Source organism: Suncus etruscus, chromosome 11, assembly GCF_024139225.1.
Source record: "Suncus etruscus isolate mSunEtr1 chromosome 11, mSunEtr1.pri.cur, whole genome shotgun sequence".
NCBI classification, from domain to species: domain Eukaryota; kingdom Metazoa; phylum Chordata; class Mammalia; order Eulipotyphla; family Soricidae; genus Suncus; species Suncus etruscus.
Window position 1 is genome coordinate 86,921,497 of NC_064858.1, and position 27,833 is coordinate 86,949,329.

A 27,833-nucleotide genomic window follows, 5' to 3' on the forward strand; every position below is an offset into this window, starting at 1 on the left:
GAGAGAGAAGAGAGAGAGAGAAGAGAGAGAGAGAGAAGAGAGAGAGAGAGAGAGAGAGAGAGAGAGAGAGGAGAGAAAGAGAGAGGAGAGGAGAGGAGAGGAGGGAGAGAAGAGAAGAAAAAGAGAAGAGAGGAAGAGAGACGAGAGAGGAGAAAGAGGAGAGAAAGGAGAGAAGAGAGAAGAGAAAGGAGAGAAAGAAAGGGAGAGGAGAGAAAGGAGAAAGGAGAGAGGAGAGAGAGGAGAGAGAGAGAGAGAGAGAGAGAGAGAGAGAGAGAGAGAGAGAGAGAGAGAGAGAGAGAGAGAGAGAGAGAACACATGCAGTCGCTTTCTGGCTGCTCAAGTACCAGAGAGAGGAGAGAGGACACACACACACACACACACACACACACACACACACACACAGCCACTTTCTATAGCCGGATTGGGCCCTTAATCCAGGAGGCGGGACTCCTGCCAGAAGGTATTTAAGACGGGGCGCACTTGCGGGGGACCCAGGGCAAAATGAGTGGCCTCCTGGACGCGGGGACCTGCCCGTGCCAGGGAGAGACTTCTGACTTTAAGTCTCCCCTGGGAGCCCAGCGCAGGGAACCTCTCACCGAGGCCCGGTTCCAGCAGCTGTGGGGGGACGCAGAGCCGGAGCCCCCGCGGTGCGGGGCGTGGAGGCGGCGGCCCCGAGGCTGTTCCCGGGCGGGGGTGTGGCGCTTGCTGCTGGCCCGGCTGCCCCCCCTCCGTTGGCTGCGGCTCTACCGCTGGCGGGCCTGGCTGGTCGGCGACGCGGTGGCCGGAGTGACCGTGGGCATCGTGCATGTACCCCAGGGTGAGCGTCCCACCATCCCCATCCAGCTTGATTGTGGTGCCCAAGCTTAGGAGGCATCTTAAAAGCAGGGCGGCAGAGGGGCCCAGACCTTACAAGTCGGGGGGGAGCAGGGTGGGTGAAGGCTGGAGCGCCCAAAGTCACTGGCAGGACTTGGGGGGACACCATCAGGGTTCCCCCTCCCAGCTCCTCTGCTCTATCGCTGTCGCACAAGTTCTGGCTCAGGGAGCTGGAGAGGGCCCCAGGACTCAGCCGACACGGATTTTAACCTTGGCAGCCCCACGACCTCCCACTGAGACCGATTCCCCCCACCTGGTTCCTTCTTGACAAGGTCGCAGCTCAGGATCCAGCCAGGATCTAGCCAGCCCTTTCCTGCACCCCTGTGCAAGGTGGCACAGGGTGGTCCCGGTCCTGGCAAGGGCCCCTCACTGTCCCCACTCAATGATCCTTCCTTCCTGTCCTCCTACCCCCAGGCATGGCTTTTGCCCTCCTGACCTCGGTACCTCCCGTGTTCGGGCTGTACACCTCTTTCTTCCCCGTCCTCCTGTATAGCTTGCTGGGTACTGGGAGACACCTGTCTACGGGTGAGTGACCCAGGGGCTCGCCTCCTGCCCAGGAGGCCCCTGTGTGAGTGTGGGGTGTCCTTGCTTCTGGTCTCTTCTTTACCACCCACCCACCCATCCCAGCATTTGCTGGGAGTGATGGATGGGTGCTAAGATTTTCTCCCAACTGGGTGGGGGACAGAGTGGTAGATAGGTAGACAAGGGTATTTGCCTTGTTTGTGGCCAACCAAAGTTAGATCCCTAACATTCCAGGCGGTGTTTAGAGGCACCGCCAGGAGTAATTCCCACATGCAGAGGCAGGAGTCATCCTGAGCACTGAAGTGTTGCCCGCCTCCCCCCCCCAAAACACACACACACACACACACACACACACACACACACACACACACGAGTTTATCCCAACCTTTGCTATCCATTGAGTTTGGTGTTAGAAGGACATCTTGAGGATTTGGGAAATGGGGCAAAGAGAGACATGGTCACCCAGAAGTGGAGCCCGGGGTGTGCAAGCAAGCAGGGGTGGAATGGGGGGGGCAGTCTCTGCTCTTCCTTCACCACTGGCACAGGTGCCAGCTCTTGTCTCTGGCCAGCTGGGGGGCCAGAACCAGAACGGGGCCTGGCACTGGCCTGCCATGGGCACAGCGGGCGATCGCAGCCCCTTTCTCGGAGCTAGGAACTTTCGCGGTACTCAGCCTGATGACAGGCTCGGCCGTGGAGCGACTGGTCCCCGAACCCGTGGCGGGGAACCTGAGTGGGTCGGAGAGGGAGCAGCTGGACGCCCAGCGGGTCGGCGTGGCGGCTGCCCTGGCCTTCGGGAGCGGGGCGCTGATGGTGAGGGAGAGGGAGAGGGAGAGGGCTGGGGCACCCCAGGGAAACCCAGGGCTTTCCGGGTGAGGGCCAGGCGCTGAGAGCAGTGAGGGGGACAGAGGGAGCCGAGGGACCAGGCCCGGATCCCGGGGTCCAAGGCGGGCGGGCGGGAGAGGTGGAAGGAGGAGCCGGTGCTTTGCGGGGCTGCGGCCCTGACATCGCTTCTTCTCCCCCGCAGCTCGGCATGTTCGCCCTGCGGCTCGGCGTCCTGGCCACCTTCCTGTCCGAGCCGGTGGTCAAGGCGCTGACGAGCGGGGCGGCGCTGCACGTGCTCGTGTCCCAACTGCCCAGCCTTTTGGGGTTGCCCCTGCCGCGCCAGATCGGCTGCTTTGCTCTCTTCAAGGTGGGGGGCCCGGGGGAGACGGGGCGGGCTCCCAGGGGGTACTCGGAGAAGGGGAGAGGGGGAAGGAGGAGCCGCGCTCTGTGGGGCGGAGGAAAGCAGGTTTAGGCTCAGCGAAGGTGGCTGCCCCGTTGGGGCCGGAGGGACGCTGGGTCCCTGGGGGTGATGCTGGCTGGGTCCCTGGGGTGATGCTGGCTGGGTCCCTGGGGGTGACGCGGGGACCTCGCTGCGCCCCCCGGACCCAGCTACCCGGCCTTCTGCTCCCACCCCTGCCCGCAGACGCTGGTGGCCGTGCTGCAAGCGCTGCCCCAGAGCAGCCCCGCCGAGCTGACGGTCTCCGCGCTCAGCTTGGCCTTGCTGGTGCCCGTCAAGGAGCTGAACGTGAGGTTCCGCGACCGACTGCCCACCCCGATCCCCGGCGAGATCGTCATGGTGAGGAAGGCGCCGAGGTCGCAACCCCCGGCCCAGCCACCTGTCCGCTGCCGCTCCCTGGTGGCCTGCAGAGTGGTCACAGCCCCGAGGACCTGCTTATAAAGGCCTTTTCCAGGCTCCTCCCAGAGCATCCTGAATCCCTGGCACCTCCTCACACAAGGGAATTGGGTGCTTCTCTCGCCTAGCCAGCAGGACAGCTGATATGCACCCTCTTCTATTAAGCTTCCATGCAGTCTGTCCTTCATTGTCATTCTCGGTGCACCGTTCTTTTTGGCGACACTTCTCTTCCTTCCCAACTAAATGAGTGTTTCACATCTTCACAGGCAGTCTATAATACCTAAACACAGCCCGGACTCCCTACTTAGGGTGCAGTGTTTCTTTCCTTTCTTGATCAGACCAGGTCGTGTTTAAGGGCTATCCCTGGCACTACTTTCGGTGATGCTGGGGGGTGCATATGAGGTGTGGGGGTCCAACCAAGTGGTTGTGCGGAAAGCAAGTACTTTTTAGCCTTTGTGCTCTTTCCCACTTCTCTTCATTTTCTTCCTTCCTTTCTTCCTTTTCTTTCTTTCTTTCTTTCTTTTCTTTCTTTCTTCTTTCTTTTCTTTCTTTCTTTCTTTCTTTCTTTCTTTCTTTTTCTTTCTTTTTTCTTTCTTTCTTTCTTCTTTCTTTCTTTCTTTCTTTCTCTCTTTCTTTTCTCTTCTCTTCTCTCTTTCTTTCTCTCTTTCTTTCTCTCTTTCTTTCTCTCCTCTCTCTTTCTCTCTCTTCTTTCTCTCTCCTTTCTCTCTCTCTTTCTCTCTCTCTTTCTCTCTCTCTCTCTCTTTCTCCTCTTCTCTCTTTCTTTCTCTCTTTCTCTCTTTTTCTTTCTCTCTTTCTCTCTTTCTCTCTTTCTTTCTTTCTTTCTTTCTTTCTTTCTTCTTTCTTTCTTTCTTCTTTCTTTCTTTCTTTCTTTTCTTTCTTTCTTTTCTTCTTTTCTTTTCTTTCTTTCTTTCTTTCTTTCTTTCTTTCTTTCTTTCTTCTTTCTCTCTCTCTCTCTCTCTCTTTCTTTCTTTCTTTCTTTCTTTCTTTTCTTTCTTTCTTTCTTTCTTTCTTTTCTTCTTTCTTTCTTTCTTTCTTTCTTTCTTTCTTTCTTTCTCTCTTCTTCTTTCTTTCTCTCTTTCTCCCTTCCTTCCTCCTTCCTTCCTTCTTTTTTATTTATTTATTTATTTTTTTTTGGGTCTCACCCAGCAGTTGCTCAGGGGTTACTCCTGGCTCCATGCTCAGAAGTTGCTCCTAGCAAGCACGGGGGACCATATGGGACGCCGGGATTCGAACCGATGACCTTCTGCATGAGAGGCAAACGCCTTACCCATGCTATCTCTCCGGCCCCTCCTTCCTTCCTTCTTTCCTTCCTTCTTCTTCTTCTTTCTTTCTTCTTTCTTTCTTTCTTTCTTTCTTTTTTTTCTTTCTTTCTTTCTTTCTTTTTCTTTCTTTCTTTCTTTCTTTCTTTCTTTTCTTTCTTTTCTTTCTTTCTTTCTTTCTTTCTTCTTTCTTTCTTTCTCTTTCTTTCTTTCTTTCTTTCTTCTTTCTTTCTTTTCTTTCTTTCTTTCTTTCTTTCTTCTTTTCTTTCTTTCTTTCTTTCTTTCTTCTTCCTTCCTTCCTCCTTCCTCCCATCCTTCCTTCCTTCTTCCTTCCTTTCTTCTTCCTTCCTTCCTCCTTCCTCCGTTCCTTCCTTCCTTCTTTCTTTCTTTCTCTTTCTTTCTTTTTTCTTTCTTTTCTTTCTTTCTTTCTTTCTTTCTTTCTTTTTTCTTTCTTTCTTTCTCTCTTTCTTCTTTCTTTCTTCCTTTCTTCCTTCCTTCCTTCCTTCCTTTCTTCCTTCCCTCTTTCCTTCCTACCTTCCTTCCTTCCTCTTTCTCCTGGTCCCCTGAACCTGTCTCTTCTCCTTAGTCCCATATTATTTCTCTTTCCCAACCCTTTTCACTTTTTCAGTATTTTTCACTCTCAAACACCCATTTCCAAACATGTCTCAGCTTCTGGCCATCCTAATCCTGAATTAAGTCTCCTATGGGGTCAGAGCAAAAGCACAGCCGTAAGGCATTTTGCTTGCACACGGCAGATCCAGGATGGACCTCAGTTCAATCCCTGGCATCCCATATGGTCCCCCGAGCCAGAAGTAATTTCTGAGCACATAGCCAGGAGTAACCCCTGAGTGTCATTGGGTGTGGTCCCAAAACAACAACAACAACAACAAAGACTCCTATGGAGTCCATCACTTTTCTGGATTCTGGAGGGCCCATCCCTTCTCATGCTCTCTCTCTCTCTCTCTCTCTCTCTCTCTCTCTCTCTCTCTTTCTTTCTCTCTCTCCCAGGTGCTTCTGGCTTCGGTGCTCTGTTTCACCTCTTCCCTGGACACAAGATACAATGTCCAGATTGTGGGTTTGCTGCCTGAAGGGTAAGAGAATAAAAGATGTCCGCTCTCTCCTCTCCCACCAAACTCCTGATCTAGCCTGCCCTCTCCTATCTTGTTTTTCATATTCTTTATTAGATCCAACCCATCATCATGGACCCTCTCTCCCCAGATTTCCTCAACCCCTCCTTCCCAACCTGGCGGAGCTGCCCAGGATTCTGGCTGACTCTCTGCCCCTGGCACTGGTGACTTTTGCTGTGTCTGCATCCCTGGCCTCTATCTATGCAGACAAGTATAGCTACACTATTGACTCCAACCAGGTGGGTCTTGGACCAGGTACTTCAAACTCACTAGGGTGGGAATCTACTTATCCTGACTCCCCAGGTCTAGCTCTCTATTTCTCTACATTCCCTCAGGAGCTCTTGGCACATGGAGTGTCCAATCTCGTCTCCTCCCTTTTCTCTTGCTTTCCCAACTCGGCCACATTAGCCACAACCAGTCTACTAGTGGACGCAGGAGGGAACACACAGGTAAGAGCTGGCATATATGTGTCATAGAAGGGGTGAGGGGAGATATCCAGGATGATGGTAGAGAAGTAGGTGGTCAGCACCCAATGGCATCTCTATGGGGGAAGATGGACTCTTGGGTGACAGTGGGTGAGAGGATCTAGGTAGAAAATACAAGTTTAGGGCCCGGAGAGATAGCACAGCGGCGTTTGCCTTGCAAGCAGCCGATCCAGGACCAAAGGTGGTTGGTTCGAATCCCGGTGTCCCATATGGTCCCCCGTGCCTGCCAGGAGCTATTTCTGAGCAGACAGCCAGGAGTGACCCCTGAGCACCGCTGGGTGTGGCCCAAAAACCAAAAAAAAAAAAAAAGAAAATACAAGTTTAGGGGGCCAAAGCAATAGCACAGTAGTAGGCATTTGCTTTGCACATGGCCAACCCAAAACAGACCTGGGTTTGACCCCAGCATTTTATATGGTCCCCTGAGCCTGCCATGAGTGATTTCTGAGCACAGAACCAGGAGTAATCCCTAAGCACCGCTGGGTGTGGACCCCCCTCCCAAAAAAAAGACAAGTTGTTTTGTAAAACACCACTTAGACTTCTGTGGCTACTCAGCACCATAAACATTTATATTACCTCATGAAAATCTAAAAATAAAGACCACTGAACTAGGAACTTGGAGAGAAAACTTGATTTTTCCCTTCATGGGGACATTTCTATTTACCTCTCCTGCATATTTTTGGTTTTTGTTACTTGTCTGGTTCCCTAAGCATGTGGTTAACCGGCTCTTAGGATAATCTCACTGTGGCTTTTTAGATGGAGGCAGACTCCAAAATAGGAAAGTTGAGTTATCTCTCAGGGGAGTCGTGAGGGATGGGCATTTAACTGGCAGAGAGCAAAGGTAGATGCAAACAGCAGATCCCAAAAGGAGCTGGAGGGATAAAGGGTTAGAGATGGTGGATAGAGCAGAGGGGAGGTTTCCAAAGAGCAGGCAGCAGAGCCATTCTCATGGAAGTGGGGTATTCCCCAGAGTGAACCAGGGCTATCACTGGGTGCCAGGGCTCCCTTCCTTCTGGCTCCTGTGCCTTCTTTCTCCTTCTAGCTGGCGGGACTTTTCTCCTGCATTGTGGTCCTGTCAGTTCTTCTATGGCTGGGACCCTTCTTTTACTATTTACCTAAGGTAAGGAGATGAGGTTGTGTGTGTGTGTGTGTGTGTGTGTGTGTGTGTGTGTGTGTGTGTGTCTAGGCTGGAAGTGGAAGAGATGGCTCTATTCCAGAACCTTGTGGGGGGTCAGCCCACCTCCTCTCTTCCAGGCTGTCCTGGCCTGCATCAACATCTCCAGCATGCGCCAGATGTTCTACCAGATGCAGGAGCTTCCACAGTTGTGGCGCATCAGTCGTGTGGATTTTGTGAGCAATGGCAGCACCCCAGTCCCTAAATTGCTCCCTACCATGTCTTGGCACTTAGCCTGGTGCAAAACTAATGGCCCAGGTCATAAATCTTATTCTATGCACACAAACACGTATTCTCTAATTCCTTTACTCAAACTAGGCAGAGGGAGGCAACCCTTTCATATTGTAATCTGTAAGATTATTCCAGTTGGTGCTACCCTTGGAGGGGCCAGTCCCCAGTCCTGTCCTCACTTCCTGTCATTCCTCTTGGACCTCTCTGCTTTACCCCCCTACTTCTGAACGCCTTCCTTCCATGCCCTGCAGGCTGTGTGGATGGTGACATGGGTGGCTGTCGTGACTTTGAGTGTGGACCTTGGCCTGGCTGTGGGCATCATCTTCTCCATGATGACTGTGGTCTGCCGTACCCAGAGGTGGGAGCAGAGATGAGGGGTGAGAGGGAGACTCCAGCCAGCATGGCCTGGCATCTGACTACAGCTTCTCACCCAGGGTGCGGTGCCAGGTACTCGGACGGGTTGAGGGGACAGAGCTCTACAGGCCCCTGAGAGAAAGTCACCAGGTGGGCAGTGGGACCCCGAGGAGGAAGGGGCCATGGAGCAGGCTGTGTCTGACCCTCTGACTCCCCCCCCTCAGCTCCTGCAGGTTCCTGGGCTCTGCATCCTCAGCTATCCTGCCCCTCTCTACTTCGGGACCCGTGGGCAGTTTCGCCATCTCCTTGAGTGGCATTTGGGGCTAAGTGATAGAGGCCAGGTGAGGGCGTGAGGGGAGGGTGGTGCCTTTTGAAGGAGGGGGGGGTCATGATGTCCTATTCATGGTGTGGCTCTTTGACTCACAGGAGACTCTAAAGACAGATGGCTCAGCTGAGACAGGTGAGATGGGTTGGCAAGAAGGGAGATTTGGCACCACCAGAGGGCGTCTGGAAAACCCTGCCTTCTCCTGCCCTAGACGTTGAACCTGTCAGAGCCTTAGTCCTAGACTGCAGCGGAGTCACCTTTGCAGATGCTGCTGGGGCCCGAGAAGTGGTACAGGTGAGGGAAAGGGGAGGTGAGGTGGCAGACGATGTCCCCTTGTCACACGCATTGCCTTTGATCACGACTCTACCTCCCTCCCCCCCCCCCCCCCCGCACAGCTGGCCAGTCGATGCCGAGATGCGGGGATCCACCTTCTCCTGGCTCACTGTAATGGTGAGGGGGCCTGAGTCTAGAAGTGAATGGGGCTGAGTGGGGCCACTGTGGACTCAGGATCTGAGAACCTGGCCCCCCTCTCCATGCAGCCTCGATGCTGGAAACACTGACCCAGGCAGGACTCAGGGACAAAGTGACCCCAGAACAGCTGTTCGTGAGTGTGCAGGATGCCGCTGCTCATGCCCTGGAGACACTGGTGAGGGGACAGTAGCCACAGGTGTGGAAGCTGGTACAGGGCTGGGCGGGGGAGGTGAAAGCCAGTGGAACAGGTTAGGATCAGGGAGCCAAGGAGGACAATGAGGGAGGGTGAGTGAGCACATAATAAATGGGCTAGAGACTCAGTCAGGAACACTGTGTCCTGGCATGGGTAGAGAACTAGGGGATTTAGTCCTAAAGAAGGGATTGTATCTGCCTCTTAAAGGACTGTCAAATGTTGGCTGCAAAGAGCAGCACCCTATATTCCTGACATCTCTCTCTCCCTCTCTAGGAGCTGACAGGCCCAAAGCCATGCACAGCGTGGTTGTGATCCAATCATACATCATGTAACTAATAAAACCAAAGCTGACTGAGAGCCTCTGGGGTTCATGACAAGGATCCCCATCCCATGCCCTTTTCCTTCACATACAGCACCGCAGAGACACTGAAAATGGCTTTCGCCTGTGTTCACCAGCTCCCACCCAGTCCAGCTCTCCAACTCCCAGTTCTCTCTGCAGGGGCAGGGCTGGAACCGGTGTAGAGTCCTGGATCCAGACATGGGGTACATCCCAGGGAACACATTTTTGGGGCTCCCCACTCCCTCAGTCCCAAGGAGTCGAGAGGTGAATGTTTCCACTTTAAGTTCTTAAGAGTCCCCTGGGCTTTTTGGCACTTGGGAGAGTGACCCCCAACTTCCAGCCCCATGAGAAAGGGGTTGGGGGAGAACTTGGCACTGGCTGTGGGCGTTATGGCTCCGTCCTGGCCCTGGCACTCACAGGAAGGGGGTTGTCACCAGCACAAGCCCCCTTTTTTTTGGGAGCTGAAGGGACGGGGTGGGAGGTGGCACTCAGGGCTCGGGGCCAGTCAGTTGAGTTGTCAGTGAGTGGTGGAGCTCTGGCAGAGACAAAGAGACAGGTCCAGCCTGACAGCTGCCAGGTTTGAGCGGCCCCACTCTGTCACTCAGCAGTTATGCACTGCAGCCGGTGCTTGTAGAAGAGCAGACGGTGTCTGGCCAACTGGCTTTCATCCAGCGATCCCGGGTATCGGTACTGGGCATAAGTATTCGCCCCGGCGTCCTTTGAGGCCCAAGGCAGCTTCACCTTGGAGGCATGATCCACAACCACGTCAGAGCAGGAGCCTACTCGAAGGGAGCCCAGTCCATCCAGAAAGAACTCTAGGGGCGGAGAGAAAGAGAGTGGGTGTGGGGGGAGGTCAAACCCCTTGTTGATGGTCTCCAAGTCTAAGAATGACTCCCAGAAAGATAAATTGAATCCCATTCTTCCGTCCCCCCTTTTGGGGGAGACTTTGATAATAATATCTGGAGTAAAAATCAACGAATGCAAAAGATTAGGGGACCAAAGGTTCAGCGAAGAAAGTCTTTTGTCAGTTGCAGCCAGCTCCAAAAAGCAAACCGAACAAGCTGTCAGTTCTGGCAAAAGAGCTCCCTATGCCTCCCCAACAAGCTATTTATTTCTTTCCTTAATCACCCCCACCTGGAAGATCCAGGTGGGATGACAGGCAAAAACAATATTACAACAATTACTCAACAAGTGGGCCCTGAGGATCACATCAGGGTGCAGAAAGCCAGCCTTCAGGAGGGCCTGGAATCTGAGTTCTAGAAGGGGGCATACGCAGCTCCATTTCTAAGGACCTATCTTGGGTGGGAGAGATAGCACAGCGGTAGGGCACTTGCCTTGCATTCGGTCAACCCAGGAGGGACCCAGTTCGATTCCTGACACCCATATATATGGTCCCCCAGTCTGCCAGGGGCGATTTCTGAGCGCAAAGCCAGGACTAACCCCTGAACACCGCTGGATGTGACCCAACAACCAATCAATCAATTAATCAATAAGTAAATAAAGTCTAAGGACCTATCTCTTGGTCAATCTTGAGATTGTAGGTTTGGACCCTAGGGCTCCCCCCGGCGGTGGGGAGGAGGACCCCCCCCACTGCAGCTGAAGTCTCGCCCCACATCTGCGCGCGTATCCCCCGAGTTGTCGGGAGGGGGTGCCACTCACCCAGATGTGCAACGCGTTTGAGACGCGGGTCGAAGCCCACTTCCCGCACCTTGTCGGTGCGCGCTAGAAAGAAGTTGATGACGCCGTCGGTGACCACGCAGCCGGGAAAGCCGTCGAGCTCGTGGTGGTAGCCCCGCTTCTGCCGAAAGCAGTTCCCCCCGCCAGGCGCGCCGGCCTCCAAGCTGAGCATCTGCCGGTAGGTGGTGGCGAAGCCCGAAATCTCGCGCACCGCGCCCCCAACCTGCGCGGAGCAAAGGAGGGGTGGGGTGGAACGGGGGGTCTGGGAGGCCGCTCTCGGTCGCTTGGTCTGCCGAGTCACTCCAGTACCTCCTCTCCCCTATCCCCTCTCCCCTACCAGGTCCAAGGTCGTCCTCTCCAGCACATCCACCAGCCTCTCCAAGCGTGTGCGCGCCGTGAAAACAAAGTCATCGTCCACCCAAAGCACGTACTTGGTGGTCACTTGGGACACGGCTAGGTTCCTGCCTGCGAACCAGCCCTGGGGAGGGAGGAGATGGACGCTGGGCCGGTAGGGTGGAAGGCCCCGGAGGGCAGGAACCCTGCCTGCCCCTTTTTCTTTATCCCTCAGATCTCAGCTTCAATCCCTTCCCAGACTCCCCAATGCTTAGGAAGAGAGGGATCCCTAGGAGTTTAGATTTGGGCCGCACTGGGTGGTGCACAGGGCTTACCCCTGGCTCTGTGTTCCAAGGTCACTCACTCCTGGCAGGCTCAGAAGGTCCATTTTTGGATAAGGACCATTTGGGTATGGAACCCGGGTGGGCCAAGTGGAAGTCAAGTATCCTAAAATCTATACTATCATTCCGACCCCCCCTCTGATTTTTTTGGCTTCTGGGCCATACCCAGCGGCGCTCAGGGGTTACTCCTGGCTCTGTGCTCAGAAATTGCTCCTGGCAGGCTTTGGGGGATCATATGGGATGCTGGGGATCTAACCCAGGCCTCTCCTGGGTAGGCTGCATGCCAGGCAAACTTGGCCCTCGCCCCCCACTTTTTAAAATAATGATTTTGAATCCGTGTTGGAGTGTGTGTGCCTTGGAATACATTTAGTTTATGTGTGCATTCATTCATTAACGGTTAGCATCCATCAAGTGCTAAGTACCTTTCAGGAATGCGGGCGCGTTCTGCAGTCTGGCTCCTGCCTAGCTCAGGAATTCTGGGGTTTAAAGGGCGCCCGGTGATTCTGAACCTTGGAATCTCAAATCCCAGTTCTGCGGACCCAACTGAGCGCGCGCGCCCTCTCCCGGAGCCCTCTGGCCCCGCGTCCAGCCCCCAAGCCCTCCAGGCCCACCTTGCCGAAAGGCATGAGATAGTGCTCGATGTAGGGGCCGCTGATGCTCTCCGGCTTGTCGCTGTCGTCCGCGATGATCACGGTGACCGTTGGATAGAAGCGGCGTATACTGGCGATCAGAGCCCGGAGCCGGTTGTAACGAAGGAAGGTTTTGGTGGCGATGGTGACCAGAGCGCTGATGTTGTACTGGGCTGAGAGCAACCGGAGAGTGGGGCTGAGGGGACCAGGAAGGAGCCCCAGGAAGGAATCAGGAACACTTGGCCCTAGCCCACCAGCCTTACCTCCTTCCAGGAGAGAGCCCGGTGGGTAGAGCCGAGGGTTGGGGGGATGTCTTATTCGGATGGTGAAAGCTGCCTGATGGCCCACGGTGGAGAACCGGACTGGAGTAAAGACACGGGGGCTGTTAAGGCTGGGACATGCTCTTTCCAGTAAATCAGTAATTATTTATTTATTGCTTTTTGGCCCACACCCGGTGACACTCTGGGGTTATTCCTCAGAAATCGCTCCTGGCTTGGGGGACCATATGGGATGTCAGGGAATAGAACCACAGCCTGTCCTAGGTTAGCATGTGCAAGGCAGACACCCTACTTCTCGCGCCACCACTCAGGCCCTATTTATTTATTTTTGACCACATTCAGCAGTGCTCAGGGGTTACTCCTGGCTCTGCACTCAGAAATTGCTCCTGGCTCAGGGAACCATATGGGATGCCTGGGATTGAATCCATGTCTGTCCTGTGTCAAGGCAAACGTCCTACCGCTGTGCTACCACTCTGGCCCCTGTAAATCGGTATTTAAGTGCATCTTGTGCTTAAGGAATAGGTGTGTCCCCCCCCTTTTTTCTTTTTGGGTTACACCCAGCAATACTCATGGCTTACTCCTAGCTTTGTGCTCAGGAACAACTTTTGGCAGTGCATGAGGCAGCTTATGGGATGCTGGGAATTGAATCTAGGTCAGTCCCAAGACAAATAGCCATATTGTTATGGCCCATTTTTACCCTCATGAAACTTAAACTTTTTCTGGGGTGCTCAGGAAATACTCCCACTCTGGGCTTAGAGGTTACTCCCAGAAGTATGTGAATAAACTATGTGGTGGTACTAGGAACTGAACTGGGATTGGTGGTATGCAAGGCAAATTGCCTTAATCTCTTCACTATCTTTGGTCTTCTGGAGTTCACATTTTATTTGGGGGGGGAGGGGAACGGAGGACAAGGTAGTCTTTGGGTCACACCTGATACTGCTTAAGGCTTACTCCAGGCTCTGTTGCATAGGAATCATTCCTGGCAGAGCTTGGGGGTCAGTGCTGGGGATTGTTGGCTACAAGTACCGCAAAGTGCCTTAGTACTGTGCTATTTCTTGGGCCTAAGGCTTACATTCTTACAGATGGGAGAAAGACAAAGAAAGATGCATTTAACTGTGAAACTTGGGGGGGGCGGTAACTCTGTGGTTTGGGCTGAAGAGATAGTTCAGCAGGTAAACTATCTTGGCTTGCACTTGGAAGACCCAAATTTGGTCCCTAGCATCTCATATGGTCCCCCAGGACACCACCAGGCCCTCTAAATGCAAAGTCCAGGTTAGCTCCTGAGCACTGCTGAATATGACTCCACCCCCTAAAAAAAGAAAAGAATACATCATTCATTTGCATGTGTGAATCTATGGGTTTGATTCCAGGCACCCAAAAAGAAGAAAAAAGGCAAGCACAAATCAATAAACTGAACAATATGAAGCATTTGCAATGTGCCAAGTTCTTGTAAAATGACCTTAGGTATATTAAACAATCATTTTATTTTATTTTGTTTCATTTCTTTTCTTTTTTTGGGGGGGGTCACACCCGGCAGTGCTCAGGGGTTACTCCTGGCTATACACTCAGAAATTGCAGGCTGAGGGAACCATATGGGATGCCGGGATTCGAACCACCGACCTTCTGCACACAAGGCAAATGCCTTACCTCCATGCTATCTCTCCGGCCCCCAAAACAATCATTTTAAAAAATGAGTGTCTGTTCAGTAAAAGGAAAGGCCCAGAAAAGCTAGGCCAATATTTGCACAAGTATTAAGCAACAGGACTGAGATAGTTACTTAATAGGTCTGACTCTAGTCTGAGTAAATGAGCAATTTCATAGACTGAAGTACTGAATAGAGAACTAGATAAGTCATGCGACAGTGAAGAAAGATATTTGAGTTGAGATGCCAATGACAAAAAAGAATCAGCCACAGCGAAAACACGGGAAGAACATTCCAGGCAGAGAGAACAGCAGTGCAGCCTGACAGGAGTGGGCAGGCCTAGTGCAGTTTGTTCTGGAGAGAACAGGTGCTGCAGTCTGCCCTGCCCTAGAGGAAAAATGGGAGCTGGAAGTGATCAAATCCTTTGCCCTCTTTTAAGGTGCAGGCTGTGAACAAACAGGGAGATTTCTGGCTTCTGGGGTAGGTCACTACCTGGGGCCCCCAATTTTGGGAGGGCACACCCAAAGCTCAAGTTTCCCCTCTAGCCAGCTCCTGACCCCAATAAACAAAGGCTCCTTCTCTTCCTTCCTGGACCTGCCAGCCTGGCTGAAATGCCCATTGTGTGGTCCGGCAGTTCTGCCCGTTGCCCCTCTGCCCTTGGCCTGCTCCAGCCTTTCTACATTCTCAGCTTGGCTTCACTGCTACCCAGACCACACACCTGTATCTGCTGTGTTTGCCTGGTAGTTTTGGCTGCTGTAAACGACCAGTTGCAACTGTCGATTGAGTTGGTCCAGGCCGGAGCTGGTGAGGGTGAGGTTTGGTAACCCCTCGCCAGTGAGTGTCACTCCAGCCACTTCCCCGGCCACATCCCAGGTGCCCAAGGTGGCAGACAGGTTCGCCTGGGGGAGGAGATCAGAGAGTGTGGTGGGACCAGGTTTGCCTCCAGCCTTCATGGTCCCACTTCTCCTACTCTGGCAGCCCTGTTTCTTCCCAGCATTTCTATCCCGGCATACCTCCCTCCCCATCACCTGGTAAATGTCCTGGCCAGAAGCTGCTTGCAGGCTCAGTCCTGGGGAAAAGGATGGAGAAAAGGAAAGAAAAGAATCACAGACAGTTCTGAATTCTCCCTTGCTTCCCCATTCCTCTTTGACCAAGCTTGATAGAGAATTCTATCTCACTTTTTTTTTTTTTTTTTTTGCGGTCATACCCAGTGATGCTCAGAGGTTACTCCTGGTTATGCACTCAGAGAATCACTCTTGGCAGTGCTTAAGGGACCATGTGGGATGATGGAGATCTAATTGGGGTTGACCGCATGCAAGGCAAGCACCCTACTCTCTATTGCTCCAGCCCTGCATCCCATGTTTTGAGGTCACATCAGATCACATGTTGGACATAGCCTAGGGTCCGTGGCTTTGGTCTTTTCCCCTTCACTCCATTTGACTTTTTCTTTTTTTTTGGGGGGTCACACCCGGCCATGCTCAGGGGTTACCTCTGCCTCTAACCTATGCTCAGAAATCGCTCCTGGCAGGCTGTAGGCTTGGGGAACCATATGCCATATGGGATGCTGGGATTCGAACTACCGTCCTTCTGCGTCTAAGGCAAATGCCCTATTGCTGTGCTATTTTTCCAGCCCCACTTTTTTTTTTTTTTAGTTTTTGGGTCATACCCGACAGCGCTCAGGGGTTACTCCTGGCTTTGTGCTCAAAAATCGCTCTGGCAGGCACGGGGACAATATGCGATGCCAGGATTTGAACCACTGTCGGTTCTGAGTTGGCTGCTTACAAGGCAAACGCCCTATCGCCCTATCGCCCTATCGCCCTATCGCCCTATCGCCGTGCTATCTCTCCGGCCCCAGTCCATTTGACTTCTGCCCACTCAACAAAAAACTGATTTTTCTCCCAAGGCTGCCTCGTATTCTGCAATTGATGACAACTCTAAAGCCCCTCTTTCCCCACCTTTCACCTCAAGAGCCCCTTGATCCCAAGAGTAGTCCTTTCATCAGAAGCCTCCAGGCCCCCATGTCCCATTCTAGTCTTTCTTCATTCTTCCCCACCCAGCCTCAGGTTCTGCCCCTTGCTGCTCCTGGACTGCGCTCCCCTCCAGGGGCCCACCTCCCCACCTGGTACCAAGATGCTCCTGAGGGGCTGCACTTCCACTCCCTGAACGGGGTACTGGAGTGGGGAGTTGGCAGGGGCTATCAGCAGCTGGTCAGCAGCAGACTGGCTCCTAGCAGTGGAGATGGAGAAGACAGAGGAGGAATCAGGAGGATGCTGGCCCCCATGCTCCAGGCCACAGGGCAGAGTCCTGCCCTTCTGGCAGGGGCCCTACCTTGAAAGGAAAGCCTGGAACTCTTGCTCCCGGTGGGCGGCAGCAGCGGGCAGCTCCTTGGGGTCAAAGGCCTTGGTGAGATCAGTGGCATGGACCCTATGAAGGAAGGGGAGAAGGCTCCCCCCACTGGACTCACAAGAGCAGCTGTTTCGGGACAGGAGCCTGGAGTGGAGATCAGGGTGTGAGTGGCCACGTAGCCTCACCGTACCATCCTGCCATTGCTCTCCAGCGGGGCAGGGGCAGAGATTTGGCTGGGGCAGGGATGTGGTCCACAGTTAGTTCCCTGCCCACCCCTCACCCCTTTCTTGCCAAATCAGAACCCACTAGCCTTCCAGGGCGGAGTGGTGTAGGGTGGGTAAGGGATGAGGGGGACAAATGGCTGAGATAAGTTTCAGGGCTTTCAGATTTTCATCTCCTCCCTCCCCCAGGCCCAAATCCTCCTCCTAATTTACACCCCTTCCTCCACCAGGAGGACCCCCCGTGTCTGAGCTGTGCCAAGGAAACAAAAGCTTCCCACGCCACCCTCCACCCACAGCCAGAGAGCGCCCCTCTCTGCTGCCTCTCCACCTCCCCTTCCCGGGAACGCACCCCACGACTCGCTCCTTGATCCGAACGGGGATGTGCGCGTATCTGGGCTCTGGGTCCAGGGGCCGCAGCTCCGGCTGGAGAGGGCCCTGCAGGGGTGCCCACTGCGCCAAGGGGACGCGGAGGCCTGGCGCGTCTCGGGTGCTGGCGTACAGGAGCCCCAGCGAGGCGCAGGCGAATAGCAGGACACACGCACACAGGGCTCGGCGGCCCAGCCGCATCCTGGGTGGGTGGGTGGATGGAAGGAAGGGGTGAGAATAAGGCGGGCAGGGAAAAACGGGGGGGGGGGGGGAATCGGACCCCGGCATGGGCTGATCGGGGAGCTCGGGGACTGCCCCCGGAGTGGGGGGGACCTGCTCACACTCGGAGCGCCAGGACTCAAGCGGCCCAATCCTCTCTCCATCCATCTCCCAGGCTCTCCGGCCTCCTTTCTTCTCCCGCATCTCGCTTTTTTTTTTTCATTTCACGCACACACAAGAAAGGCCTGGCTTGGTGACGCCGGGGACCCCTCTGGTGAGGTGTGTTCCCCGCATAACGGAGCAGCACAGCAAGCCCCAAAGCTTTCACCCGAGCCACTGATCGGATATCCCGGCCTTTGCGCTTTTGCACCACTCGCCCCCCCCGGGAGGAATGCACGCACACCGCGGCCTCGCACCTTGCCAGCCGGGCATGAAAATTGCACAATCACGTCTGCACAACCGTAGGACACCCCCCCCGGAGGAGGTGACCCAGAGGGTGGGTGGCCTCGAGGAGCTGTTTGGGGGCTCGGGGGTGGATTCCCAACCAAGCGCGCGCGTCCTTTCTCCTCCTCCTCCTTCTCCTGAATCGCCGCATCCGGCTCCGCCACTGACCTGTCTACCGCTCCGAGGCCGCTCCTAGGCTCCCGTCCTGGCTGCTCCGGGCTCTCGATCTCGGCCTGGGGGTCCTCATGGGGCTGCCGGAGGCGTGATGGGGGAACCCCAGGGCGGACCCCCTCCTCCTGCCTTGGAGCGCCGGAGCGTGGGGCACCGCAACGAAGGCTAGATTTGGCGTTTCCAGGCCAAGTGGAAGGGAAGCCGTGGAGAGGCAACGCAGTCAGGGCTTCTCGGGATCCAGTCCCGCTGGCCAGCGGGGAAGGACTCAGTCGGCCGCCGGCTCTTCTTCCTTCCTAAGGGCACCCCCGCGCTTGCTAGCGGCTCGCTCTCTTCCGGGGCGCGCTGCGGAGAAGGCTTCAGGGTGCGCGCGCCCCGGCGCCTTCTGCCGGGCGCGAAAGGGAACTGCGGGGAGCGTCTTCCCAGAGGGGTGAGCTGCTTCTCCAGCCGCTAGCAACCCCCTCCCCAAAGCCCCGAGTCGCCACCGACTGTCCCCCCCCCCAGGCCCCGACCGACCTTTCGCTCCTTATTTGCCCCCTCGGAGCCTCCTTCTCCAACCGGCTTCTTATCAGGGTTAAGGATGGGAGATAAGGGCTTGGGGAAGAAGGAGGGCGGAGGGGACTCTGGAATCCTGTTTCTTAGAAAAATGAATAGTTGAGCTGAGATCACAGGCTGATTAGGTCCGGAAAATACTGTTTTACCGAGACAAACTGATGTTTGAAGACGGAGCGATCCCATATGGTTCCCCCGAGGCTGCCAGGAGAGATTTCTGAGTGCAGAGCTAGGAGTAAAACCTGAGTGCCGCCGGGTGTGGCCCCCCCAACAAAAAAAGGACTGATGCAAAGCCTTCCTCCTCACCCTCCTCCACCCCCTTGAGCTAACATTTAAGAGATAAGTATCCGGAAAACCGAGGACTATGAAGTTATCACAAACTGCAGTTTCCCTTCCTTCTTCCTTCCTTCCTTCCGTCCTTCCTTCCTTCCTTCCTTCCTTCCTTCCTTCCTCCTTCCTTCCTTCCTTCCTTCCTTCCTTCCTTCCTTCCTTCCTTCCTTCCTTCCTTCCTTCCTTCCTTCCTTCCCTCCCTCCCTCCCTCCCCCCTCCCTCCCTTCCTCCCTTCCTCCCTTCCTCCCTTCCTTCCTTCCTTCCTTCCTTCCTTCCTTCCTTCCTTCCTTCCTTCCTTCCTTCCTTCCTTCCTTCCTTCCTTCCTTCCTTCCTTCCTTCCTTCCTTCCTTCTCTCCCTCCCGTTCTTCCTTCCTACCCTTCTTCCTTCCTTCTCTCCTTCCTTCCATCCTTCTTTCCTTCCTACCCTCCTTTCCTTCCATCCCTCCTTCCTTCCCTCCTTCATTTCTTTTTCTTTTCTTTCTTTTTCACTTCTTTCTCCTTTCCTTTCTTCCTTCCATCCTTCCTTGCTTCCTATATATTTATTTTATATTTATATATTATATATTATTATATTATTATTTATATATTCTATATGTATATATTCTATATTTATTCCTATATATATTTAACAGGAGAGACTGTACAGCAGGTAAGGTGCTTGCCTTGATCGACCTTGGCACTGGCACTGCATATGGTTCCCTTATCCCCAGTAACAGGAGTGCAGAGCCAGAAGTAAGCCCTGAATTCTGGAGACCAGCTCTTGCCAGGTATAGGGTTTTTCTCCCCTGGACTTCAGTCTTTCCCTGGACACTGGTCTAGGTGGACTCTATAGGAGTCAACAGGCTTTCCCCCTATCTCTCCCTACACTAATGGGAATGCGCTCTGGGAGGAGGGCAGGCTGTTCTAGCACTGGTTTATATTGGGACAGTCAGTGGAAATTTTTTCTCTTTTTTTTCATATTGATATTATTGTGTGCATATATTCTATATATCCAGAATATCCATCTTGTATTGGGACCTTGATACTGCCCTACAAAGCTCATTTCTAATATTTTACTGCCTCAGACCCAACCCTTACTTCCCCCCATCCTCCCATGTAGGTGCAGCTAATGACATGAAGCTCACCACATAGAATGATAAGTGCAGTTAGAGAAATAACTACACTGAAAACGATCATAACAATGTGAATGAATGAGGGAAAAAGAAAGCCTGTCTCGAGTACAGGTGTGGGTGGGGTGGGGAGTAGGTAGATCTGGGAAATTGGTAGTGGGAATCCTGCACTGGTGCAGGGGGAGTGTTCTTTACATGACTGTAATCATACAAGTACAATTATATTTGTAATCACGGTGTTTAAATAAAGATAATTTAAAAAAAAAGGAAGTAAGCCCTGAGCACCAGCTGAATGTCACCCAAAGAAAGAAAAAGGGAAAGAAAAAAGAGGATGTCATGGGCCAACTGCATGTGGCCCAAAGACAGAAAAAAAAATAAATAGAAAGAATAAAGAGGAAGTCATGGGCTAGAACAGTTATATAGCAGTAGAGAGTTTGTCTTTCATTGGACCCACTGTATTTCAATCCCCTGAGCACTGCCAGGAGTGATTTTTGAGTACAGAGCCAGGAGTAACCCCTGAGCATCTCCAAGTATGCCCCCAAAACAAAAGAAAGAAAGAAAACCATGCATTTTGGGACTGATAGGAAGGGAAATAATCACACAAAAGACAATTATTAGATGGTTTCACTCATGTAAAGAAAACTGAAGCAAACTGGCAAAACCACAGATTAACATTTATATTTGGTGAAAACATGATTACCAGAGGGAAGTGGGAGGGAAGGTTGAGTAGAGGGGTCTTGTTGGTTGTGGGATGGCTCTTGAACATGTGATGGAATGGTAGCATGTGCATATACACACAGAGATGTGGAGCTAACTCCATGGAATTTTAGAATATTATGACTTGGTGATGAATCAAATTAAAAATGAAATCATAAACTAGTAAGGAAAACCATGAAGTTGGAGAAATAGTTCAAAGGGCTGGAGCTTACACACACACACACACACACACACACACACACACACATTTGGGGGGGTTGGGCCACACCCAGTGACGTTGTTCCTACTGGCTCTTGGCTCAGGGGACCATATGGAACGCTGGGGATCAAACCCAGGGCAATCCTGGGTCAGTCATGTACAAGGCAAACGCCCTACCGCTGCTATTGCTTCTGTCCCTGGAGCACATATTTTGATTGGGTTTGATCCCCAGCACCTCATACAGTCCCCCAAGCACCACAGGACTGAACCCTGAACAAAGGGCTGGGAGAAACCCCCAAGTTCTGTAGATATGGTCCACACACAAAATCATAAAGTTAAAACAAAAAGACCTGGATTGGAGAGATAGCATGGAGTTTAGGCATTTACCTTGCATGCAGAAGGACTGTGGTTCGAATCCCGGCATCCCATATGGTCCCCCAACTCTGCCAGGAGCAATTTTTGAGGGTAGAACCAGAAGTGACTCCTGAGTGCTGCCGAGTGTGACCCAAAAATCAAAACAAAACAAAACAAAAACAAACAGAAAGGCCTGAGTGATAGCACAAGGGCAGGGCCTTTACTTTGCTTCTGGCCTATTTCAGGTTCAATCCCCCCACATCCCATATGGCCTAAGCACAGATCCAGGGAGTAACCCCTGAATCCTAGAGCCAGGTGTGACCCCAAAACAACAACAATAACAACAACAACAACACAACAAAAATACCCCCCAAAACCCATAAAGTTATTTGTTATGTATTTTGTTTTACTTTTGTAATTGTGGAGTGGGATCTAAAGGAAAATACTTGTCACTTTATTATATCAGAGTTTTTGTTTATTTCCTAACTTCCTAGGTGGGGGAACATTGTTTTTACAAATAGTATTATTATGTCGCCTTTATTAGTCCCCCCACTAGTCACCTTAGGCATGTTAAGAGTCTAAAGGTTTGTTTTCATTTGTGATTGTTGTAGGGATCAAAGATCAGGTACGTAGGCTTTGTAAAAGAACTTACTCAAGAGAGAGTAAAATAGGTTGGAGAGGGGCTGGAGAGATAGCATGGCAGTGGAGCATTTGCCTTGCATTGGGGCTGACCCAGGAAGGACTCGGTTCAACGCCCAGCATCCCATGTGGTCCCCCAGCCTGCCAGGGGGGATTTCTGAGTGCAGACCCAGGAATAACCCCTGAGCGCCACTGGGTATGGTCCAAAAACCAATCAATCAATCAATCAAATAATAAATAAATAAGGTTTTAAAAAAAAGTTGAGAAAAGTGTGATATATTGTATATTTATGTATATATATATATGTTTGGCAGTGCTCAGAGAATACTCCCAGTTTTGTGCTCGGGATCATTCTTGGCTGTGCTTAGGAGACCATATAGTGCCAGGATCAAACATGGGTTTCCTTCCTGCAAAGCATGTGCTCAGTCTATTGAGTTCTCTGGTCCTGGATTCATTAGATTTTATTCAACTTGACCACACATAAAATTTATTTCTCTCTCTAAAGTTTACTTCTCACACATTTTTATATATTTACATTTTTCTGATTTGCAATTCCCTGAGAAAAAGTGATGATGAAAACTTCCATATGCTCAGTGGCCATCTGAATGTCATTTTTCAAGATAGTATCTATCCATGTATTTGTATTTTCCTTTTTTGGTCATATTCCCTATTCCAAAGAACAGAAAAGCCAAAGGATACATCCTACCTTGTACTTGAAAGCAACTGTCTTCTCATCACTCCCCCTTCCTTCCCCTGTTGCCAGTCTGTAAATTCAGCTTTTATGAAGTCATTAACATTCGAATTCCTCCTCATCTAAATTACCTTCTCTCAAACTAAGGGAGTGGCAGAAGGAGATTGCACACAGGAGATTGAATTTCTTAATCTTTAAATTTGAATTCTGACCTAGAAAGCAGTAGAAAACATCTTAGACAAAATCTAACAGATAAATCGAAGAAAATAGGACTAAGATTCAGGGAGCCTAGACGTAGAAGACCTTTCACTATTCTATTTTGTATTTAGAGAGCCCTGTTTCACCCCCACTTCCATACTCAGCGGTGCTCAAGGTTTACTCATGCCTCTGAACTTAAGAATCACTTCTGGGGCCAGTGAGGTGGTGCTAGAGGTAAGGTGTCTGCCTTGCAAGCGCTAGCCAAGGAAGGACCACGGTTCGATCCCCCAGCTTAGCCAGGAGTAACCCCTGAGCATCAAACGGATGTGGCCCCAAAAAAACAAAAAAAAAAGAAAAAAAAAGAATCACTTCTGGTAGTGCTCTAGGGTTCATTTGTGGTGCCCAAAACCAAACCCAGATTGACCAATGCAAGGCAAATGCTAGTTATTAATATTTATTTATTGCTATTTATTAATATTTATTGATCCAGTTTCATCTACATATTTTTTACTTTAAAAATTGTTATTAGGAAATGGAGAGCCTGTTTAGAGTACAGGCGGGGGTCGGGTGGGGAGGAGGGAGATTTGGGACATTGGTGATGGAAATGTTGCACTGGTGACGGGTGGTGTTCTTTACATGACTGAAACCCAAACACAATCATGTATGTAATCAAGGTGTTTAAATAAAAATTTTTTTATTAGGTTCAAAACCCCCCCAAAAAAGGGAGCTGGAGAAATAGCATGGAGGTAAGGCGTTTGCCTTTCATGCAGAAGGTCATTGGTTCAAATCCTGGCATCCCATGTGGTTCCCCGAGTGTGCCAGGAGCAATTTCTGAGCGTGGAGCCAGGAGTAACCCCCGAGCACTGCTGGGTGTGACCCAAAAACCAAAACAAAAATTGTTATTAGGGGCTGGAGAGATAGCACAGCGGTAGGGCATTTGCCTTGCATGCAGCCCAATTCAGGACAGACTGTGGTTTGAATCCCTGCATCACATATGGTCCCGGTGCCTACCAGGAGCGATTTCTTTTTTTTTTTTTTTTTTGGTTTTTGGCCACACCCAGCGTTGCTCAGGGGTTACTCCTGGCTGTCTGCTCAGAAATAGCTCCTGGCAGGCCTGGGGGACCATATGGGACACCGGGATTCGAACCAACCACCTTTGGTCCTGGATCAGCTGCTTGCAAGGCAAACACCACTGTGCTATCTCTCCGGGCCCTCAGGAGTGATTTCTGAGAACAGAGCAAGAAGAACCCTTAAGTGCCACCGGGTGTGGCCCCCCAAAAAGTCATTGATTTTTATTTTAATTTAAAAATAAATTAAAATTTAAAATTTAAATTTTTAATAATATTTTAAATTCTTGGGCCTATGCCAAGGAATGGAATTGTTGTGTCTCCTGGAAGTTCTATTTCAGTTAGAAGTCTACACTGGTTTTTATTGAGGCTGAACCAAACAGCATTTCCACCAACAGAGAATGAGGTTTTCTTTTCCACTATTCTGCATCAACCCTGGTTGTTTCTAGATTGTTTGAACTAAGTGACTATCACTAGTGTGAAGAGATACTGTAATTTTATTTGTATTTCCCTAATAATCACTTATAATAAACATTTAAATTATGCTTGTTGGGGCTGGAGAGATAGCACAGCAGCGTTTGCTTGCAAGCAATCAATCCAGGACCTAAGGTTCAAATCCCGGGGTCTCATGTGGTCTCCCCCCCCCCCCCCACCCCCCCACCCCCCACCCCACCCCCGTGCCTGCCAGGAGCTATTTTTGAGCAGATAGCCAGGAGTAACCCCTGAGCACTGCCGGGTGTGACCCCAAAATAAAAAAAAAATATGTATGTTTGTTCCTATTTCTTTATTAAAGAACTTTTTGTTTGGCTTCTCTTCCCATTATATGACTTTGTTTTTGTTTGGGGCTTACTCCTGGCTCTGCCCTCAGGAATCACTCCCAGTAGTGCCTGGGGGATCATGAGATGCTGGGATCAAACCTGGGTCAGCTTCAAGACTGGTAACCTACCCCTATACTATTGCTCCAGTCCCAGATATATATATATATATATATATATATATATACATATATACATATATATATACATATATATATACATATAGTGTAATGAATGCTTTATATATCTTGGTACATATACATATATACCTAATACAAATGGAATTAATTATCCCTTTGTATTAGATATGATGGATAAATATTTTCTCCTATTCAAAGAAAGAATATTCAAAATAACTCTAGACAAAAAGATGGGAGGCACAACACAGTTGAACTAGAATAGAAACAGAGGGGGCCAAAGAGATGGCATGGAGGTAAGGCTTTTGCCTTTCATGCAGAAGGTTGGTGGTTCAAATCCCGGCATCCCATATGGTCTCCCGAGCCTGCCAGGAGCAATTTCTGAGCGTAGAGCCAGGAGTAACCCCTGAGCGCTGCAGGGTGTGACCCCAAAACAATAAACAATAACAACAACAACAAAATAGAATAGAAACAGAGCTTCAAACCAGTGAAATAGAATTGAATTCATAACAGACTCTCAGATGAATGGACAATTAATTTATTACAAAGAAGCTGGGTCATGAAGTGGATCAAGGAATTCTTTTCAATAACTGGTACTGGGAAAACTGATTAGCCACATAAAATGAAATAAGAAAATTAGCTCAAATACCAATTAAGATTAAAAAAAATCAAAAAAAAAAAAGAAAGAAAGAAAAAAAGAAAAGAAAAGATAAGGCCTCCCAATTCTTACCACAGGCTGTGTTCTTTACACTGACTATATAGAAAGAGGAGGTACAGTAAATGCACCCCATATACACCTCAACTCAGGCCCTTTGCCTGGTCTGTATTGTGAATTGGGGAACAAAAAATAATACCAGTTAAGGGCCTGGAGAGATAGCACAGCAGCATTTGCCTTGCAAGCAGCCAATCCAGGACCAAAGGTGGTTGGTTTGAATCCCGGTGTCCCATATGGTCCCCCGTGCCTGCCAGGAGCTATTTCTGAGCAGACAGCCAGGAGTGACCCCTGAGCACTGCTGAATGTGGCCCAAAAACCAAAAATAAATAAATAAATAAAATAAAATAATACCAGTTAAGGTACTAGTCTTATGATCCCACAAATACCACTGGGGTATTCATGAAAACAATGTCAGAAGTAAATCCAAAATACAATGAAACACACCAAATAAAAATAAATAGAAGTAAATATAAAGAAAGATATTAAATTTCTATCTTACACCATACTCAAAAGTAAATTCAGGGACAAAAGAGAGAGTACAATAGGTAAGGTCCCTTGCATGCGGCAGACCTAACTTCTATCTCTTAGGCTCCATATGGTTACCCAAGCTCTGTCACAAGTAGTCCCTGAGAGCTGAGTCAGGAGTAAACCCTTAGTACTGCCAGGTGGGGCTCCAAAACAAAAACAAAAGAAGTAGTTAATTCAAAATAGTATAAAGAATCAGGGTCCACACGAAATAATCCAAACCAGGCTGAGGGTGAAACACGGAAATAGTCTGGTAGTCTTCTACCTGGTATCTTTGTTTCAGGTGAAACTAAATTGTAAACAAACATATACAAAGAAACCAGGGGTGATCTTTGTTTTGGGTAAAATAAGATGTGACTTAACAATTGCCCCTTCTTTGTTCAAAAAATTGAGAGGGGTACAACTTGGTTTCACCCAAAACAAAGATTGTCTTATATGTAAACTTGTGCTGGGCTGGACAGGCTTAGGATAGCCTGACCTATCTGCTTTTAGTATGTCCACCTCCTTCTCATAGCCTCATCTATTTCTTGGGTTCCATATGGTTACCCAAGCTCTGTCACAAATAGTCCCTAAGAGCTGAGTCAGGAGTAAGCCCTGAGTACTGCCAGGTGGGGCTCCAAAGCAAAAACAAAAGAAGTAGTTAATTCAAAATAGTATAAAGAATCAGGGTCCGCATGAAATAATCCAAACCAGGCTGAAGGTGAAGCACCTCATTCAGAAAACACTCTATGATATCTGGGCCAGGTCACTGGAGTTCCCACAGATCTCTCAAGACATTTGGCAGGAAAAAACAAAGTCTGTGAGCTGAATGTTCATGTCATCATCCTAAAGCAGCGTTTTTCTTTTTTTCTTTTTTTTTGGTTTTTGGGCCACACCCTGTGACGCTCAGGGGTTACTCTCCTGGCTATGCGCTCAGAAGTTGCTCCTGGCTTCTTGGGGGACCATATGGGACGCCGGGGGATCGAACCGCGGTCCGTCCTAGGCTAGCGCAGGCGAGGCAGGCACCTTACCTCCAGCGCCACCGCCCGGCCCCTAAAGCAGCGTTTTTCAACCACTGTGCCACGACACACTAACGTGCCGTGAGCTATTGTCTGGTGTGCATTGGGAAAAAGTCCAGTTTCATCCGTAACATGCGGCTTCGGCTCACAAATAGACCAATGATTAGATTATTTCATAATAAAGTAATTATAAAATAATTTCTTTGTGTTTATTTGATTCCTAGTCGAGAATTACTTTATATATAGTCAATATAGGCACAGAGTTAACATTTTTTTAACTTTTTTTTTTTTGGGGGGGCCACACCCGACATTGCTCAGGGGTTACTCCTGGCTGTCTGCTCAGAAATAGCTCCTGGCAGGCAGGCACGGGGAACCATATGGGACACCGGGATTCGAACCAATCACCTTTGGTCCTGGATCGGCTGCTTGCAAGGCAAATGCTGCTGTGCTATCTCTCCGGGCCCTTTTTTTTTTTTTTTTTTTTTTTAACATTTTCTAATAGTGTCCTGGTGTCCTTCTCAATAAGGGCGACTTTCTCAGTGAGATAATAAAAGGGTTTTTCTCCTTTCTTCATCTTATGTTGGGGTTTCCTGAGAAACTCCATTGTGTACAATGTCCACCTCCTTCTGCATGGCTTCTCACAGCTCCTGCACCTCCTCAGAGCTGAAGCTGTTCCCACCGGTGATGTCGATCTTCAAAGCATACTCCTGGCAGGTGTGTTTATGGACACAACCCCTGACGACGCACCTCACTCCCCTGTGTAGGGTCTCCTTAAGTGCATAGCTCTTGTAGAAGCTCTGAGCAGAGCTTTGTGTTTGGCAGGGCCTCATCCCAGTGCATGCTCAGCTGCTTGAGATTTGGAGGTGCTCTACTGTTGGAATCCCACTAGACCAAGGTGTGTGATTATTTTGATATATTTTTGAACTTGATGCACTAAGATTTTTTTTTGTTGTCGTTTTTTTGGCCCACACCCATTTGATGCTCAGGGGTTAGTCCTGGCTTAGTGCTCAGAAATCACCTCTGGCTTGGGGGGATCGAACCATGGTCTTTCCTTGGCTAGCGCTTGCAAGGCAGACA

General features: G+C 50.4%; 2 protein-coding genes and 1 non-coding gene across 3 annotated transcripts; 2 read left to right on the forward strand and 1 right to left on the reverse strand.

Annotated features, from left to right (window-relative positions):
• Window positions 1-501: 501 nt before the first annotated feature.
• Window positions 502-9,063, forward strand: LOC126022164 (solute carrier family 26 member 10-like). The gene is made up of 17 exons (XM_049783011.1): window positions 502-817; window positions 1,288-1,398; window positions 2,048-2,205; window positions 2,420-2,584; window positions 2,861-3,013; window positions 5,359-5,441; window positions 5,569-5,716; window positions 5,813-5,926; window positions 7,002-7,079; window positions 7,214-7,330; window positions 7,616-7,705; window positions 7,943-8,059; window positions 8,145-8,178; window positions 8,255-8,337; window positions 8,439-8,493; window positions 8,583-8,689; window positions 8,981-9,063. Exons 1-17 carry the CDS (start codon window positions 502-504, stop codon window positions 9,017-9,019), a joined length of 1,968 nt encoding a protein of 655 aa, XP_049638968.1. The 3' UTR covers window positions 9,020-9,063.
• A 77-nt stretch (window positions 9,064-9,140) lies between these two features.
• B4GALNT1 (beta-1,4-N-acetyl-galactosaminyltransferase 1) lies at window positions 9,141-17,922 on the reverse strand. Its single transcript, XM_049783075.1, has 11 exons — window positions 17,712-17,922; window positions 16,864-17,082; window positions 16,276-16,437; window positions 16,067-16,173; window positions 14,976-15,016; window positions 14,666-14,846; window positions 12,291-12,389; window positions 12,010-12,200; window positions 11,062-11,202; window positions 10,707-10,947; window positions 9,141-9,862 (listed from the first exon to the last, which is right to left on the reverse strand). Exons 2-11 carry the CDS (start codon window positions 17,079-17,081, stop codon window positions 9,645-9,647), a joined length of 1,599 nt encoding a protein of 532 aa, XP_049639032.1. The 5' UTR covers window position 17,082; window positions 17,712-17,922; the 3' UTR covers window positions 9,141-9,644.
• Window positions 17,923-25,231: 7,309 nt separating this feature from the next.
• On the forward strand, window positions 25,232-25,364 carry LOC126023136 (small nucleolar RNA SNORA51). Its single transcript, XR_007500343.1, has one exon. It is a non-coding gene; the product is annotated as a small nucleolar RNA SNORA51 (small nucleolar RNA).
• Window positions 25,365-27,833: the final 2,469 nt, after the last annotated feature.

What these genes read in the sequence shown, in the direction of transcription:
- B4GALNT1 (XM_049783075.1), bottom strand. Translation starts at nt 17,081, where the DNA reads ATGCGGCTGGGCCGCCGAGCCCTGTGTGCGTGTGTCCTGCTATTCGCC. An exon ending in GGCAAACACAGCAGATACAG is followed by an intron (nt 12,390 to 14,665) that starts GTGTGTGGTCTG and finishes TCTTTACTCCAG; the next exon opens with TCCGGTTCTCCACCGTGGGC. An exon ending in ATCTCATGCCTTTCGGCAAG is followed by an intron (nt 11,203 to 12,009) that starts GTGGGCCTGGAG and finishes CTCCCTCCCCAG; the next exon opens with GGCTGGTTCGCAGGCAGGAA.
- LOC126022164 (XM_049783011.1), top strand. Translation starts at nt 502, where the DNA reads ATGAGTGGCCTCCTGGACGCGGGGACCTGCCCGTGCCAGGGAGAGACT. An exon ending in GGGCCCGAGAAGTGGTACAG is followed by an intron (nt 8,338 to 8,438) that starts GTGAGGGAAAGG and finishes CCCCCCGCACAG; the next exon opens with CTGGCCAGTCGATGCCGAGA. An exon ending in CTCATGCCCTGGAGACACTG is followed by an intron (nt 8,690 to 8,980) that starts GTGAGGGGACAG and finishes CTCCCTCTCTAG; the next exon opens with GAGCTGACAGGCCCAAAGCC.